At 44.0% G+C, this 14,410-nt stretch overlaps 2 protein-coding genes across 2 annotated transcripts in view; one reads left to right on the top strand and one right to left on the bottom strand.

Annotated features, from left to right (window-relative positions):
* ALK (ALK receptor tyrosine kinase) overlaps positions 1-14,410 on the bottom strand; it is a 734,875-nt gene that overhangs the window by 123,843 nt on the left and 596,622 nt on the right. The gene's annotated exons all lie outside the window — the stretch shown is intronic.
* Positions 5,298-6,187, top strand: LOC120851403 (COX assembly mitochondrial protein 2 homolog). The gene is made up of 2 exons (XM_040224150.1): positions 5,298-5,592; positions 5,798-6,187. Exons 1-2 carry the CDS (start codon positions 5,440-5,442, stop codon positions 5,939-5,941), a joined length of 297 nt encoding a protein of 98 aa, XP_040080084.1. The 5' UTR covers positions 5,298-5,439; the 3' UTR covers positions 5,942-6,187.

Below are 14,410 nucleotides of genomic sequence, written 5' to 3'. Positions count from 1 at the left end.
AACCTGGCGCTAGAATACCCATTCCCAGAACATATTCTGCACCAAGTTGCTTGAGCCTCTGTGTGTTTCCAGCCCTAGCCAGTGTCCAGTTCACAAAAACTGGGAACATTGGGTGACCCATCAGTGGCTGGCTGAATAATGCCTCCCCATCAACATCCATATCCCAATGCCCCAAACCTGGAAATTTGTTATTTTATGTAACTTGTTGTGATCTTTAGGTGGCAGGTTATCCTGATTATCTAGGTGGGCCCAGTGTAATCACAGGGTTCTTATAAGACGGTGACAAGATAGCCAAGGTGGGAATCAGACCTGATGACGGCAGCAAGGTTTTGGAGTCCTGGGAGGAAGAGGTTGGAGGGATTTAGGATAACAAGAAAAATTCTCCTTCACTTTTGCTTGGTGATTTCTAGTTTCCAATGTATTTTTTTCTTATGCCTTATACATGCTCATGAAATACACTTAGGACCTTACTGCCCTCATTCTCAGTCCTACCAAAGAAAACATGAGCAAAATAAAATGCTTGTAAAGTCTTCCCCAGCCTGTGAAACAAATGTAAGCCGTGTCGTGTTTTATTCACACCTTATGATCAGGCCTTGTTTCTCATCATGTGTTTTCATGAACACGTGCATGTTTCATACACCAATTACTTGTCATTCCCCAAATAGCTTTTACTTTTACAGTTTCTTTTACTTTCTTTCATTTGAAAAAATATATGCCTATTGTCTAAAGTTCAAAACCAGGGTAAAAATCAACAAAACAATGCTCAGAATCCCACTACCCAGAGGCCATAATTTTTAACATCTCAGTAGATTTCTCTTTTGTTTTCGGGCCGTGCTTTAAAAGTGTGTAGAGTTGTGTCATATGTGTAAATTGCTTAAATCAATTGAGGTTATATTGCAAGATTTTCTAGGGTTTAAAAATTTCCCAGAAGAATACTTTTTAATGGCTACAATACTACGTGATATGTACCATAATTTATTTCAACATTATTCAATGATCAGATTGTTAGACTGTTTATAATAACACTTTGAAGAATATCTTTGAGCATGAATTTTTACCCGCCTTTCAGATTATTTTCATAGGATAGATTCCCAGAAGTGGAATTACTGAATCAAAGGGTATAAACATTTTAAAGGCCCTTGATACATATTGCCAAATTGCTTTCTAGAAGTTAATCCAATTTATACTCTCACCAGCTGTGTTCATACATGCATGCCCCTCTTACTACATCCTGGCCAGCTCTGAACATTATCGTGATTTTTAACTAAAAGTATTTCCCTGCTGTTTTATTTGTATTTCTTTGCTAGTGAGGGTGAATATTTTTTTCCACATGTTACTAGCTTTATCTTACTCTGATTTTTAGGGAATTGCCCACTTCCTTTTGCCAATTTACCTTTTAGGTTCTCCATGTTTTCCTACTGAATTGTATGAGATTATTAACAAGGATGTGAAACTATTTATCACATGCTTGGCATTTCCCCCCAGTATTTTATATGTATTTTCATTCTGTTTATAATGCATCTTGATATCCAGGAGTTTTAAAATTTGTATGTAGTCCAAACCTACATATTTTCCTTGGTGTTTTCTTCTTCTTTGGTGCTTTAGAGTGTTTGTTCCGTGTGGGGTCAGTAAGCAAGGTGTGGGTTGCCTTTTGCAGTCTTTGAGTTGCTCTCTCATTGCAAGGTTGCCCTCTCATTTGTGATAGAGAACCCGCCTGCTAATGCAGGAGACATAAAAGATCCCTGGGTCAGGAAGATCCCCTGGAGGAAGGTACGACAACCCACTCCAGTATTCTTGCCTGGAGAACCCTGTGGACAGAGGAGCCTGGCAGGCTTCAGTCCATAAGGTTGCACAGAGTTGGACATGACTGAAGCGACTTAGCACACAAGTCTTTGGATGCCTGTCTTCTTCACCAAACTGTAAGTAACTTGAAGGGAGGGATCAAGTCTTACCTCGATGAATCTACAACAGTGCCTTGTATAGAGGTCTCCTCACCCCAGTATTTGGGACTTGAACTGTGGTATGTATTAACTATGGATGCGATCATCATGCCTGCTTTATATTGACAGTTGAGAATACAAAGGTTCAGAGTGGTCACATGGCTTGCTGAGAGATTGGTGGAAACCCACATTTTCACATCTTGATCTCTATCGTTTGCACCCTGTCTGTCTATGGGGTCCCCCTACCAGGTGATGGGTGGTATGGAGGATGTGCTCAGGAGTGGTGATAATGGGTACAAAAGGGCAGGGAGTCAGTACCCTGTCCTTTACTCACAAACCTGAATGGAGGAGGGGTCCAGTCATGGGAAGGGCTGCTGCTTTCATTCTCTGGATGCCCTGGTGTTTTCTCTGGGTGCCCTGGCATTTATCCCCAGGACCTCTCTGCTGCTCAGCCACAGTCCAGAGAAGCAGTCTCCTCCAGCCCCGCTTCTACCAACTCTTCCTCATCTCCTTTCCCCAGTTGGATACTTACAGGCTCCCTGGCAAAGCCTCCTCCATACCACAGGGAACTTTATGCTTGTGAGAGATTCAATTAGATGGACGCCTGGTACTCTGATCTCTACTGCCAGCCCAAACTCAAAACTAATGAGGCACAACAAAAAACAACCGCTCTGTCTTCTCAAGTTCTTTTTTTATGGGGCCCATAAATTTCAAGGAGGAAAGTACCCTTGGTGAATGGTTTTAATCAAGGGCCCGAGTTTCTGAAACAACATCCTTTCTGTGGTTGTGAAATGATAATTCTGGCTTGTGGAATAGGGTAAACTGAGGCCCTGGATGGTTGCAGCCTGCCTCAATGCAGCAAGGAAGGGACAGAGCCTGGAAAAGAAAAGCCAACACCCACTTCTTGAGGTCTTCCAGCCACAGGTTCTGGTGATTCATGGAAACCATTGAAACACCAAATGCCCTAATCACAGAAAGATTAGGGAGAGCTAAGATCAAGTCACTTCAGGGAGACTGATGCTGGTTTTTTTTTTTTTTTGTTGTTGTTGTTGTTGTTAGTAAGGGTCTTCTGTATGGAAATCTATTTAGTACCTTTGAGGAGCCAGTTCTTTCCAGAAAACGATATAAGTCAGTGGGCTTCCCAGGTGGCACTAGTGGTGAAACTACCTGCCAATGCAGGAGACACAAGAGGTGTGGGTTCGATCCCTGGGTCAGGAAGATGCCCTTGGAGGAGGGCATGGAAAACCACTCCAGTATTCTTGCCTGGAGAATCCCATGGACAGAGGAGCTATGTCTTTGTGGTCTCAAAGAGTTGGACATGACTGAAGCAGCTTAGCACACATACATGGGAGTAGTGAGCCACCATCATTCCATACCTTTGTACAGCACTGTAATAGCTTAGAATGTGCTTTCCAAATCCTTCTCTGTTTGAACCTCATAAAAAACCTGGCAGAACAGTTATTCTTATTCCCATTTGATTAATCAGAAGAATGAGGATTCAAGAGATTAAATAATGGAGAAAGAAACACTTTCTAAACAGCAAGACAGTACAAAATCCAACCAGTTAGTTTCTAGGTGCTTTGCTTCAGGTCTCACAGGTAGTAAACCACAGGGAAGGCCCAGGACTTGGACAGGTGACCTCAGGTGGGGTTCTTCTCCCATCACTTATGTTAGATCACCTTCTGAACCAGCACCCTGACTGCCCAGGGAATCACTTGGGAAGTTAGAAATACTGTTGATATTTGGGCCCCACATGGACCAATGAAACCAGTATTTCTGGAGGACAGACTCTTGGTACCAGGGTATGAAAAGCTCCTGGGGGACTTCTCTAGTGGCCCAGTGGTTGAGAATCTGCCTGCCAATGCAGGAGACACAGGTTCAATCCCTGGTCCAGGAAGATCCCACAAGCCACGGAGCAACTAAACCCGTGCACCGAAACTACTAAGCCTGCGTTCTAGAGCCCGTGCCCCGCAACAAGAGAAACCACTGCAAAGGGAAGACTGTGCCCTGCAATGAAGAGTGGCCCCTGCTGCCACAGCTAGAGAAAGCCTGTGTGCAGCAATGGAGACCCCGCAGAGCCAAGAAGAAAATAAGTAGGTAAAAGCTTCTGGAATGATTCTCATGAGCGTAGGGTTGAGGGCCACCTCCTTGGAGGGCTGGAGTTTTTGGCCCTGAGCACCTATGTGTCGTAGGTGGGTCTTTTACCTCCATGGTTCTCCAATGCCCCCTGGTACAGTGAGGGAGTGGTCTCAGACCTAACCTCCAAGACCCCTTCCATCTGCAACATACTGATTCTGGGGTTCTGAGCAGTGTTTGTTGGTAACTATTTGTTTAAAGGGTTGCTGGGATAGAGTTCGTGCTGTCTTTATTAATGCTGACCACTTAATGGCTTCCTTGGAGCCTGCTGCCAAGTCACTCACCCAGTGAGCTTCCCCTGCCGTCTCCTGCCATCTCGGTCATCTGTCATTTCCATCTTGGAATATCTCTCCTGAAATAGCATGCCACACTTACCTGCCTGTTTATCTCCTCTCTGGGTGAGGGAGAAGCCAGTGCAGACTTGCACCTGAGATGCGTGTGGCCCTGGTCAGGTTACGTGAACTGCTGTTTGACACTGAGTGATTCATTGGGTTTGCTCACTGGGAATGATTCCTTCTCCCTAATTGCTCATTCAAAACAGAAACCCACACCTACGCCCCTCCTTCAATCGTGTCTCAGAGACTTCATGCTACAAAATCTACATAACTCTCCCAACTCAAATTTCTTTTTTAAACGAATGTCAAATTTTAGGGCACTTAATTAATTTTTAATTATGGTGATTTATGTGACATTAAAAAAGGCACAGTTGTGTCAGCTTTTGGGCTGTCTCCCACCTGCTTGCTCTTGCCTAACTGATGACACTTGTTAAAGGGGGATAATTTGAGTGCTGCATCAGTGGAGGGGGGGTTGTGGATCTTGCTCTTAAATGAAAGAGAAGCAGAGACTATGGTGGGAGGAGGCCAGCTTCTAGAGTGTGGGGAGGTCAGGAGTGGGGCTGGAAGTGAGCCTGGAGTGAGCCAGGCTCCCAGTGGAAACTCACTGTTTCCCAGGATGAGAAGAATCAGATGTTCAAGGGTAAACAAGCCCAGAGACATGAAAATGGATGGTGACATGATGAGGATGTAGTCAAACAGTGTGCACAGGCTAACAGCCGCCGCCACCACGCTGATGTTAAGGGAGGTATTGGAAGGCCTGGGAACTGTGTAAATTAAGCCTGGCAGAGACGAGTCCTGTTGAGGGCTTTGGCCTCATAAATCGTAGTGCGGACAACCTCATTAAAGAACTGGCATCTTCGGTTCCTACTCAAAATGTAAATTGGGTCTTCGCCACCCGGAGCGGGCCCGGCTCCGGCGTCCAGACCGCGCCTTTGGAGGCGCAGAGTCTTCGCAGGTGAATACCGCTTCCGCTCTCCGGCTGTGGCCGCGAGTCGGGTTGCTCTGCTGTGTTCCATCTCCTCCTAAAGATGCATCCTGACTTATCTCCACACTTGCATACTGAAGAATGCAACGTCTTGATTAACTTGCTTAAGGAATGTCACAAAAACCACAGCATTCTGAAATTTTTTCGTCATTGCAATGATCTTGATCGGGAGATGAGAAAATGCTTGAAGAATGAGGTATGTCTTCCCCTAAAGTCAAGAGGAGAAATGAAAGCGTCTTCTGGGGACAATCTTTTGGAACATTGCTGATTTTTTTGCATGTACATAAATGAAAGCAACTATCTTAAAATAATCACTGTTACTCCTCTGGATGAATTTTAAGGTTTGAGAAGTTGAATCTGTACAGCAGAATGAATTGTTGATCAACTTTTAGCTCTAGCAGTACATGGAAAAGAGGAACAAGAGCAGGGAGCTTGGCAATGCAATGCGAAAGAGACTTTTTAATCCTCCAGAGGATCTGAAAACTAGATCTTATTTTCACTGGATGCCTTGCCTGAGAGAAGACCCAAAGACTCTTGGTTGGTAACTGAAGGAATCTATTGCATTTGGTCTCTAAAATCCTTTGAATGGAAAGTGACCCATGAGAAATCAAGCCTTGGAGAAGTATGGAAGCCTTGGATCTGGAATGCTTGTCGGGCAGAGCTGTTTGTACCCTCCCTCCTCTACCAATGCATCTGAGACTTCTGTTTCTTCCCCTTGCCTGTAACCTGTTAACATTTGAGTACCTTAACCTTCAATAAAACTATTGATTCTAATCATAAAAAAAAAAAAATGTCAATTGGTGTGGAGAGGGCCTGGCTTCAGAGGCCAAGAGGGCAGGATGAGGAAACGCTGTGCTAAGAGTCAGGAGAGCTGGTTCGAGGACTTGTCTTACCACTAGTAAGACTCATGGGAGCATGAGCCAGTCCCTCTTCTGGGCCTCAGTTTCCTTGTTTGTAGACTGTCCACAGCCAGTCACTCACATTTACCACGGGCTAGTTGTGTTTGCAGACTCTCTACATCAAAGTCACACTGAGCTTGGTAATCATGCTACTTCTGGGTCCCGCTGCAGACCTACAGAGTTTGAAGATTTCAGAGTGGGGCTCTGGATCTAGCATGTTCCACAAGCTCCCTGGGCGACAACTGCTGCTGCTGCTGTTATGTGTTAGTTGCTCAGTCGTGTCTGACTCTTTGCAACCCCATGGGCTATAGCCTGCCAGGCTCTTCCATCCACGGGATTTTCCAGGCAAGAGTACTGGAGTGGGTTGCCATTTCCTTCTCCAGGGGATCTTCCTGGCCAGGGATTGAACTCAGGTCTCCTGCACTGCAGGCAGACGCTTTACCATCTAAGCCACCAGGGAAGCCCCCGTGTTCCAAGAGACGATGAAACCCTTTCAGCAAAGCAAAGGTGCAAACAAACCCAATAGTAATTTGTGACATAAATAATAGCTATGAAGAGTAATTGCAAGGAAGAATTTCTAAGATTATCTGTCTCTAGTGTCACCCCCACCACCAGAGTTAGCTTTCTGAGCCCATCTCCCTTTAGGTCTTAATCCTAAACCTTCACCAGTTTCCATGGCCTTCAGTTCAAAATGAGCCTTTGCACACCCAGCTCAGGCCACTTTCCCAGCATCACTGTGTGTTTTGCATCTTTAGCTGAAAAGCATGACTTGCAGTTTCTTGACCATACAGCCATGGCTACAGCCTTTGGGTAACCCAATTTGGTGGGCTAGATTCATCTTCTCCATCTGAGCAATTCCTCCTAACTCAGATGTCACTTTCCCCGATTGCTTGTTCTTCTCCCTTGAAGAAAGATGTATGCCTCCCTCTTGGGTTCTCTGGTAATCACTATACACCTTTAATGGTGAACTCATCTCCCCCATTGGTGATTATGTTTGCATTGCTAACTTCTCCCACTAAATTCTAAATTCTTTGAGGCAGGGTGTCTATCTTATTTTATCTCCTGGAGAGTGCCTGGCACATAGTAAGTGCTAATAAATGTATGCTGAAGAAGTGCAAAATAGATCACCAAGTTTAAGTAGAAAGATGGAATGAGGTAGAATTTCCTGGCATTCTGGAAATTACTGGAAGTTCCTTTAGGTTGCACTGTAGCAATTCCATACACACATCTTCCCCTCTCAGCCAAAATCCCATGCAAGCTTTGGATTAGTGAACAATGTTCAGAGATTCTACTAAGACCCTGGGGTTAGGGTAGTGAACAGAAGGTGACATTGGTGACCTGGTTTAATGGGTAGGCCATGGGAACCTTCTCTGGGGAAGAGATATTCAAGCTGATACTGAAGGAGAAGAAAAGTCAGTCAGCCATGTGGAAAGCTGTAGAGGAGCAGGGACTACATTGCTGGGAGTGGGAAATGATACTAATGATCTAATGATAATAATGAAGCAGAGCAAAGGCCAGTGTGGCTCAAAAGGATCACAAGGGCCAGGAGGGTCATGAAGAGTGGATGGGAAGGGAGGCAGAGGCCCAGTCAGGCAAGATCTTGCAGGCTGTGGGAAGGGGTGTGAATTTTGCTTAAGGAGTTTAGACAAGAGACTGAAAATAATTTGATATCTAAAAAGGTTGTTCTGAGCAATTTAGTGGCTTCCCTAGTGGACCACAGCCTCATCTGACTCAGTGAAACTATGAGCCATGCCGTGTAGGGCCACCCAAGATGGATGGGTCATGGTGGAGAGTTCTGACAAGATGTGGCCCACTGGAGAAGGGAATGGCAAACCACTTTAGTATTCTTGCCTTGAGAACCCCATGAACAGTATGAAAAGGCAAAAAGATACGATACTGAAAGATGAACTCCCCAGGTCGGGAGGTGCCCAATATGCTACTGGAGATCAGTGGAGAAATAACTCCAGAAAGAATGAAGGGATGGAGCCAAAGCAGAAACAACACCCAGCTGCAGATGTGACTGGTGATGGAAGCAAGGTCCAATGCTATAAACAGCAATCTTGCATAGGAACCTGGAATGTTAGGTCCATGAATCAAGGCAAATTGGAAGTGATCAAACAGGAGATGGCAAGGGTGAACATCGACACTTTAGGAATCAGCGAACTAAAATGGACTGGAATGGGTGAATTTAACTCAGATGACCACTATATCTACTACTGTGGGCAAGAATCCCTTAGAAGAAATGAGTAGCCATCATAGTCGGCAAAAGAGTCTGAAATGCAGTACTTGGATGCAGTTTCAAAAATGACAGGATGATCTCTGTTCATTTCCAAGGCAAACAATCAATATCACGGTAATCCAAGTCTGTGCCCTGACCAGTAACGCTGAAGAAGCTGAAGTTGAACAGTTCTATGAAGAGCTACAAGACCTTCTAGAATTAACACCCCAAAAAGATGTCCTTTTCATTATAGGGGACTGGAATGCAAAAGTAGGAAGTCAAGAAACACCTGGAGTAACAGGCAAGTTTGGCCTTGGAGTACAAAATGAAGCAGGGCAAAGGCTAATAGTGTTCTGCCAAGAGAATACACTGGTTATAGCAAACACCCTCTTCCAACAACATAAGAGAAGACATCACCAGATGGTCAACACCGAAATCAGATTGATTATATTCTTTGCAGCCAAAGATGGAGAAGCTCTTTACAGTCAGCAAAAACAAGACTGGGAGCTGACTGTGGCTCATATGAATTCCTTACTGCCAAATTCAGCCTTAAATTGAAGAAAGTAGGGAAAACCACTAGACCATTCAGGTATGACCTAAATCAAACCCCTAACGATTATACAGCAGAAGTGAAAAATAGATTTAAAGGACTAGATTTGATAGACAGAGTGCCTGATGAACTATGGACAGAGGTTCATGACATTGTATAGGAGACAGGGATCAAGACCATCCCCAAGAAAAAGAAATGCAAAAAAGCAAAATGGCTGTCTGAGGAGGCCTTACGAATAGCTGTGAAAAGAAGAGAAGCAAAAAGCAAAGGAGAAAAGGAAAGACATACCCATTTGAATGCAGAGTTCCAAAGAATAGCAAGGAGAGATAAGAAAGCCTTCCTTCTCATCAGAACTGATTCAAATGTATTCTTTTTAATGGCTGAGTAATACTCCATTGTGTATATGTACCACAGCTTTCTTATCCATTCATCTACTGATGGACATCTAGGTTGTTTCCATGTCCTGGCTATTATAAACAGTGCTGCGATGAACATTGGGGTACATGTGTTTCTTTCAATTCTGGTTTCCTCTGTGTGTATGCCCAACAGTGGGATTGCTGGGTCATAAGGCATTTCTATTTGCAATTTTTTAAGGAATCTCCACACTGTTCTCCATAGTGGCTGTACTAGTTTGCATTCCCACCCTCATGCCAGTCTATGTCTGATGCAGGATATGACACGCTTGGGGCTGACGCGCGGGGATGACCCAGAGAGATGTTGTGGGGAGGGGGGTGGGAGGGGGGTTCATGTTTGGGAACGCATGTACACCTGTGGTGGATTCATGTCAATCTATGCCAAAACCAATACAGAATTGTAAAGTAAAAATTAAAAATAAATAAATAAATTAAAAAAAAAAAAAAAAGAAAGCCTTCCTCAGTAGTCAGTGCAAAGAAATAGAGGAAAACAATAGAATGGGAAAGACTAGAGATCTGTTCAAGAAAATTAGAGCTACCAAGGGAACACTTCATGCAAAGATGGGCTTGATAAAGGACAGAAATGGTATGGACCTAACAGAAGCAGAAGATATTAAGAGGAGGTGGCAAGAATACACAGAACTATACAAAAAAGATCTTCACGACCCAGATAATCATGATGGTGTGATCACTCACCTAGAGCCAGACATCCTGGAATGTGAAGTCAAATGGGCCTTAGGAAGCATCACTATGAACAAAGCTAGTGGAGGTGATGGAATTCCACTTGAGCTGTTTCAAATCTTAAAATATGATGCTGTGAAAGTGCTGCACTCAATATGCCAGCAAATTTAGAAAACTCAGCAGTGGCCACAGAACTGGAAAAGGTCAGTTTTCATTCCAATCCCAAAAAAAGGCAATGCAAAAGAATGCTCAAACTACCGCACAATTGCATTCACCTCACATGTTAGCAAAGTAATGCTCAAAATTCTCCAAGCCAGGATTCAGCAATACGTGAACTATGAACTTCAAGATGTTCAAGTTGGTTTTAGAAAAGGCAGAGGAACCAGAGATCAAATTGCCAACATCCACTGGATCATGGAAAAAGCAAGAGAGTTCCAGAAAAACATCTATTTCTGCTTTATTGACTATGCCAAAGCCTTTGACTGTGTGGATCACAATAAACTGTGGAAAATTCTGAGAGAGATGGGAATACCAGACCACCTGACCTGCCTCTTGAGAAACCTATATGCAAGTCAGGAAGCAACAGTTAGAACTGGACATGGAACAACAGACTGGTTCTAAACAGGAAAAGGAGTAGGTCAAGGCTGTATATTGTTACAGGGCTTATTTAACTTATATGCAGAGTACATCATGAGAAATGCTGGGCTGGATGAAGCGCAAGCTGGAATCAAGATTTCTGGGAGACATATCAATAACCTCAGATAAACAGATGACACCACCCTTATGGCAGAAAGTGAAGACGAACTAAAGAGTTTCTTGATGAAAGTGAAAGAGGAGAGTGAAAATGTTGGCTTAAAGCTCAATATTCAGAAAACGAAGATCATGGCATCTGGTCCCATCACTTCATGGAAAATAGATGGAGAAACAGTGGAAACAGTGGCAGACTTTTTTGGGGGCTCCAAAATAACTGCAGATGGTGACTGCAGCCATGAAATTAAAAGATGCTTACTCCTTGAAAGGAAAGTTATGACCAACCTAGACAGCATATTAAAAAGCAGAGACATTACTTTGCCGACTAAGGTCCGTCTAGTCAAGGCTATGGTTTTTCCTGTGGTCATGTATGGATGTGAGAGTTGGACTATAAAGAAAGCTGAGCACCGAAGAATTGGTGCTTTTGAACTGTGGTGTTGGAGAAGACTCTTGAGAGTCCCTTGAACTGCAAGGAGATCCAACCAGTCCATCCTAAAGAGATCAGTCCTGAGTGTTCGTTCATTGGAAGGACTGATGCTGAAGCTGAAACTCCAGTACTTTGGCCACCTGATGCGAAGAGCTGACTAATTGAAAAAGACACTGATGCTGGGAAAGATTGAAGGCGTTAGGAGAAGGGGATGACAGAGGATGAGATGGTTGGATGGTATCACCAACTCAATGGACATGAGTTTTAGTAAACTCCAGGAGTTGTTGATGGATAGGGATACCTGGCATGCTGCAGTCCATGGGGTCACAAAGAGTTGGACACGACTGAGCGACTGAACTGAACTGAACTAGTGGTTCAGTTGGTAAGAATCTGCCTGCAATGCAGGAGATCCAGGTTCAATCCCCAGGTTGGGAAGATGAATTTAGGGAGAATGGATCACAGAGGGCAATAGAAGTGGGAAAACGAGTTCATAGATCATTGTAGCTGCCTAAGCAAGTGATGAAGGCACCTTGCCTGAGCCTGGTGGTGGTGGAGCTGGAGAGAAGTGAGTGATGGATTTTGTGTCTGAGGTGACACTGACAGAACAGGCTGGTGGCCTGGAGGTGAGGCTGAGGAAGAGGGTGGTGCTCGGGTGAAACCATGGCTGCCAGTTGAGATGACAGAACCACTGAGAGTTTGTTTCAAAATCCAAGTTCCTCAAAGCCAGTCTTCGTATAACCTTATGAAGAAACACAAGGATGCCTGTGGGCCATCAGTGGGATGCAGTATGTCTCATTTTTTGCAGTTGAGCTCTCCAAAGAAATTAAAAATTTTCTTATGTCTTTGTGGCCTCAATATCCCTTGATTTCATTGCATAGTCCTCTTCCCAAGGTTTCTCTATGCCACATTTATCTTCATTGCTTTGCTGAAAAGACACAGCAGTAATTTTATTTTTAATGTTATAAATGACCTCTGTGCACATTTACCATTAATCTCCCTGAAGAGTGATGACATTTAACCAATCTGCACCATAGCTCCCTATAAACTATGTCATTTTCTCCTCTTGCTCGTTCAGTAAACAATGAACAATCCCGGTTGCACCTTGGAGAATTAATACTAATCATTAACAAATCACAGCTACAACTGAGCCCCCTGGAGGGACTATGCAGATTATGCGGTGGAGAAGGCTGCATGGAATGGAGAGCGAAGGCAAGCCGGGATCATTGAGACTGGAAGAGCAGAGACAGGAGTGCTGATTATGGGGAGTGGCCCTGTGAAGCACCTCCACGGAAGGAAGTCGGGTAGATTTGGCTTCCTGAAGACAGATGGGAGGTTATCTTGCCTCCATTCCATCTATGGAAGCCATGGTGTAAAGGATGACTGCTTGAAGAGATAAGGTAGTCTTGAGTGCTGATGCAGAAATCAATCACAGTGAGAACCCTCACTGTTTACTGGGTGCTTAGCATTTTCTAGGGACTATATTACAGGCTTTATATGCAGTGATTTATTTAGACCTTACAGCAACTCTATGATAGTTATTAGCTCCATTTCACTGAGAAGGAAACTGGGACCCACAGTCACAGAGACAGATGTTAAGTCTACCTGACTCTGAATGAAGCCCACACTCTTAATCAATATGCTAGATCCACCAGGTAAAAAGGCCTTGTTAGAAGCCCAGGAATAAACAAGGGGGAGGCTGGTGAACTGCAAATCAGTGGAGTGCCAGACAGAAAATGAGCAGCAATCTAGGGGGAGAGAGAGAGAGACCCTGGTCTTGGGAATGTGGAAGGATGGAGAGTGAGACTGGTTGGGGCTCTGGACTGGATTCTAGCCCCTCAAATGTTGGTAAAATGTTTTTAGGGGTGTGATGCACCAGGTAGGGGCTAAGGCAAGGTCCAGACAAAGGGGAACAAGACTGGACTTGAATATCAGAATTCATAGTTTATCCCCTGGGCTGGGCAAAAATCTCATCTCTATCAGAGACTGTTGGGATCAAAGGAGATAGTTACAGAAAAGTACTTGGCAAAGCACTTTGCTAGCAAATGATTCAAGTTTTATGTTTATTATTACCTGACATTCATATAGGCTCTCACCAAAGTCTCAAGAGGCCCGCTCCTCTCCTCTTTTGTCTTTATGAAATGTTACCTTCTCAGCGAGAAGCTAGCCTGGTGATGTTATGCAAACTTTCTCCCCAGACACCACCCTAGACATTTCCTGTCTCCCTTCCTTGCTGTACTGTTTCTCCTACGACTGGGCAATATATGCTTTCCCTATTAGTTTTGCTGATAGTCTTTCTCCTCCACTAGCATTACAGAGATGGAGAGCTTAGTCTGTGTTTTCACGGCTGAATTCCCAGTTCCTTGAACAGTGCTCAGCATAGAGTGGACTCTTAATATGTCTGTTAAAAGAATAGGTACATATGCTCTTAAAAAATTAATTAATTAATTTTATTTAATTAATTTTTATTTTTACTTTATTTTACTTTACAATACTGTATTGGTTTTGCCATACATTGACATGAATCCGCCAGGGGTGTACATGAGTTCCCAATCATGAACCTCCCTCCCACCTCCCACCCCATATCATCTCTCTGGATCATCCCCGTGCACCAGCCCCAAGCATTCTGTATCCTGTATAGAACATAGACTGGCGATTCGTTTCTTACATGATGGCTAATTACTTTACAATACTGTGCTGGTTTTTGCCATACGTCGACATGAATCAATTGGGGTGGGGAGGGAGGTGGGAGAGGCGTTCAGGATGGGGGGACACATGTACACATATGCTCTTTAATAAGTAATTTTGGGCAATGGTTTCAGAAGCAGGATTTATGTTTTATTTATGGTTTAAAACTGGTAGTTCTGAGAAAAGGCATTTCACTGAGGAGAACTTCATGTAGTCCCAACTCCCATGGCTACATGTGTACATAGCTGGGATTTGTCCATATAAAAACCAAATCACATAAGAGGCTTACTGCAGTGATTGAGGTCTTCTCTGTCTAAAGACCTTGTTCAGTGCTGCCAACCCGATTCAGGATGATGGCTGCATACTCACATGTACGATCAACCCGATTCAG

This window comes from Oryx dammah, unplaced genomic scaffold (assembly GCF_014754425.2).
Source record: "Oryx dammah isolate SB20612 unplaced genomic scaffold, SCBI_Odam_1.1 HiC_scaffold_25, whole genome shotgun sequence".
Lineage (NCBI taxonomy): Eukaryota > Metazoa > Chordata > Mammalia > Artiodactyla > Bovidae > Oryx > Oryx dammah.
The sequence above is the reverse complement of the archived record's forward strand: the minus strand, read 5'-3'. Positions and strand labels throughout refer to the sequence as shown.

Excerpts from the sequence above, each read along its gene's own strand:
- LOC120851403 (XM_040224150.1), top strand. The coding sequence starts at position 5,440 with ATGCATCCTGACTTATCTCCACACTTGCATACTGAAGAATGCAACGTC. Across the intron at positions 5,593-5,797 it reads GAAAATGCTTGAAGAATGAG|TACATGGAAAAGAGGAACAA; the intron begins GTATGTCTTCCC and ends TAGCTCTAGCAG.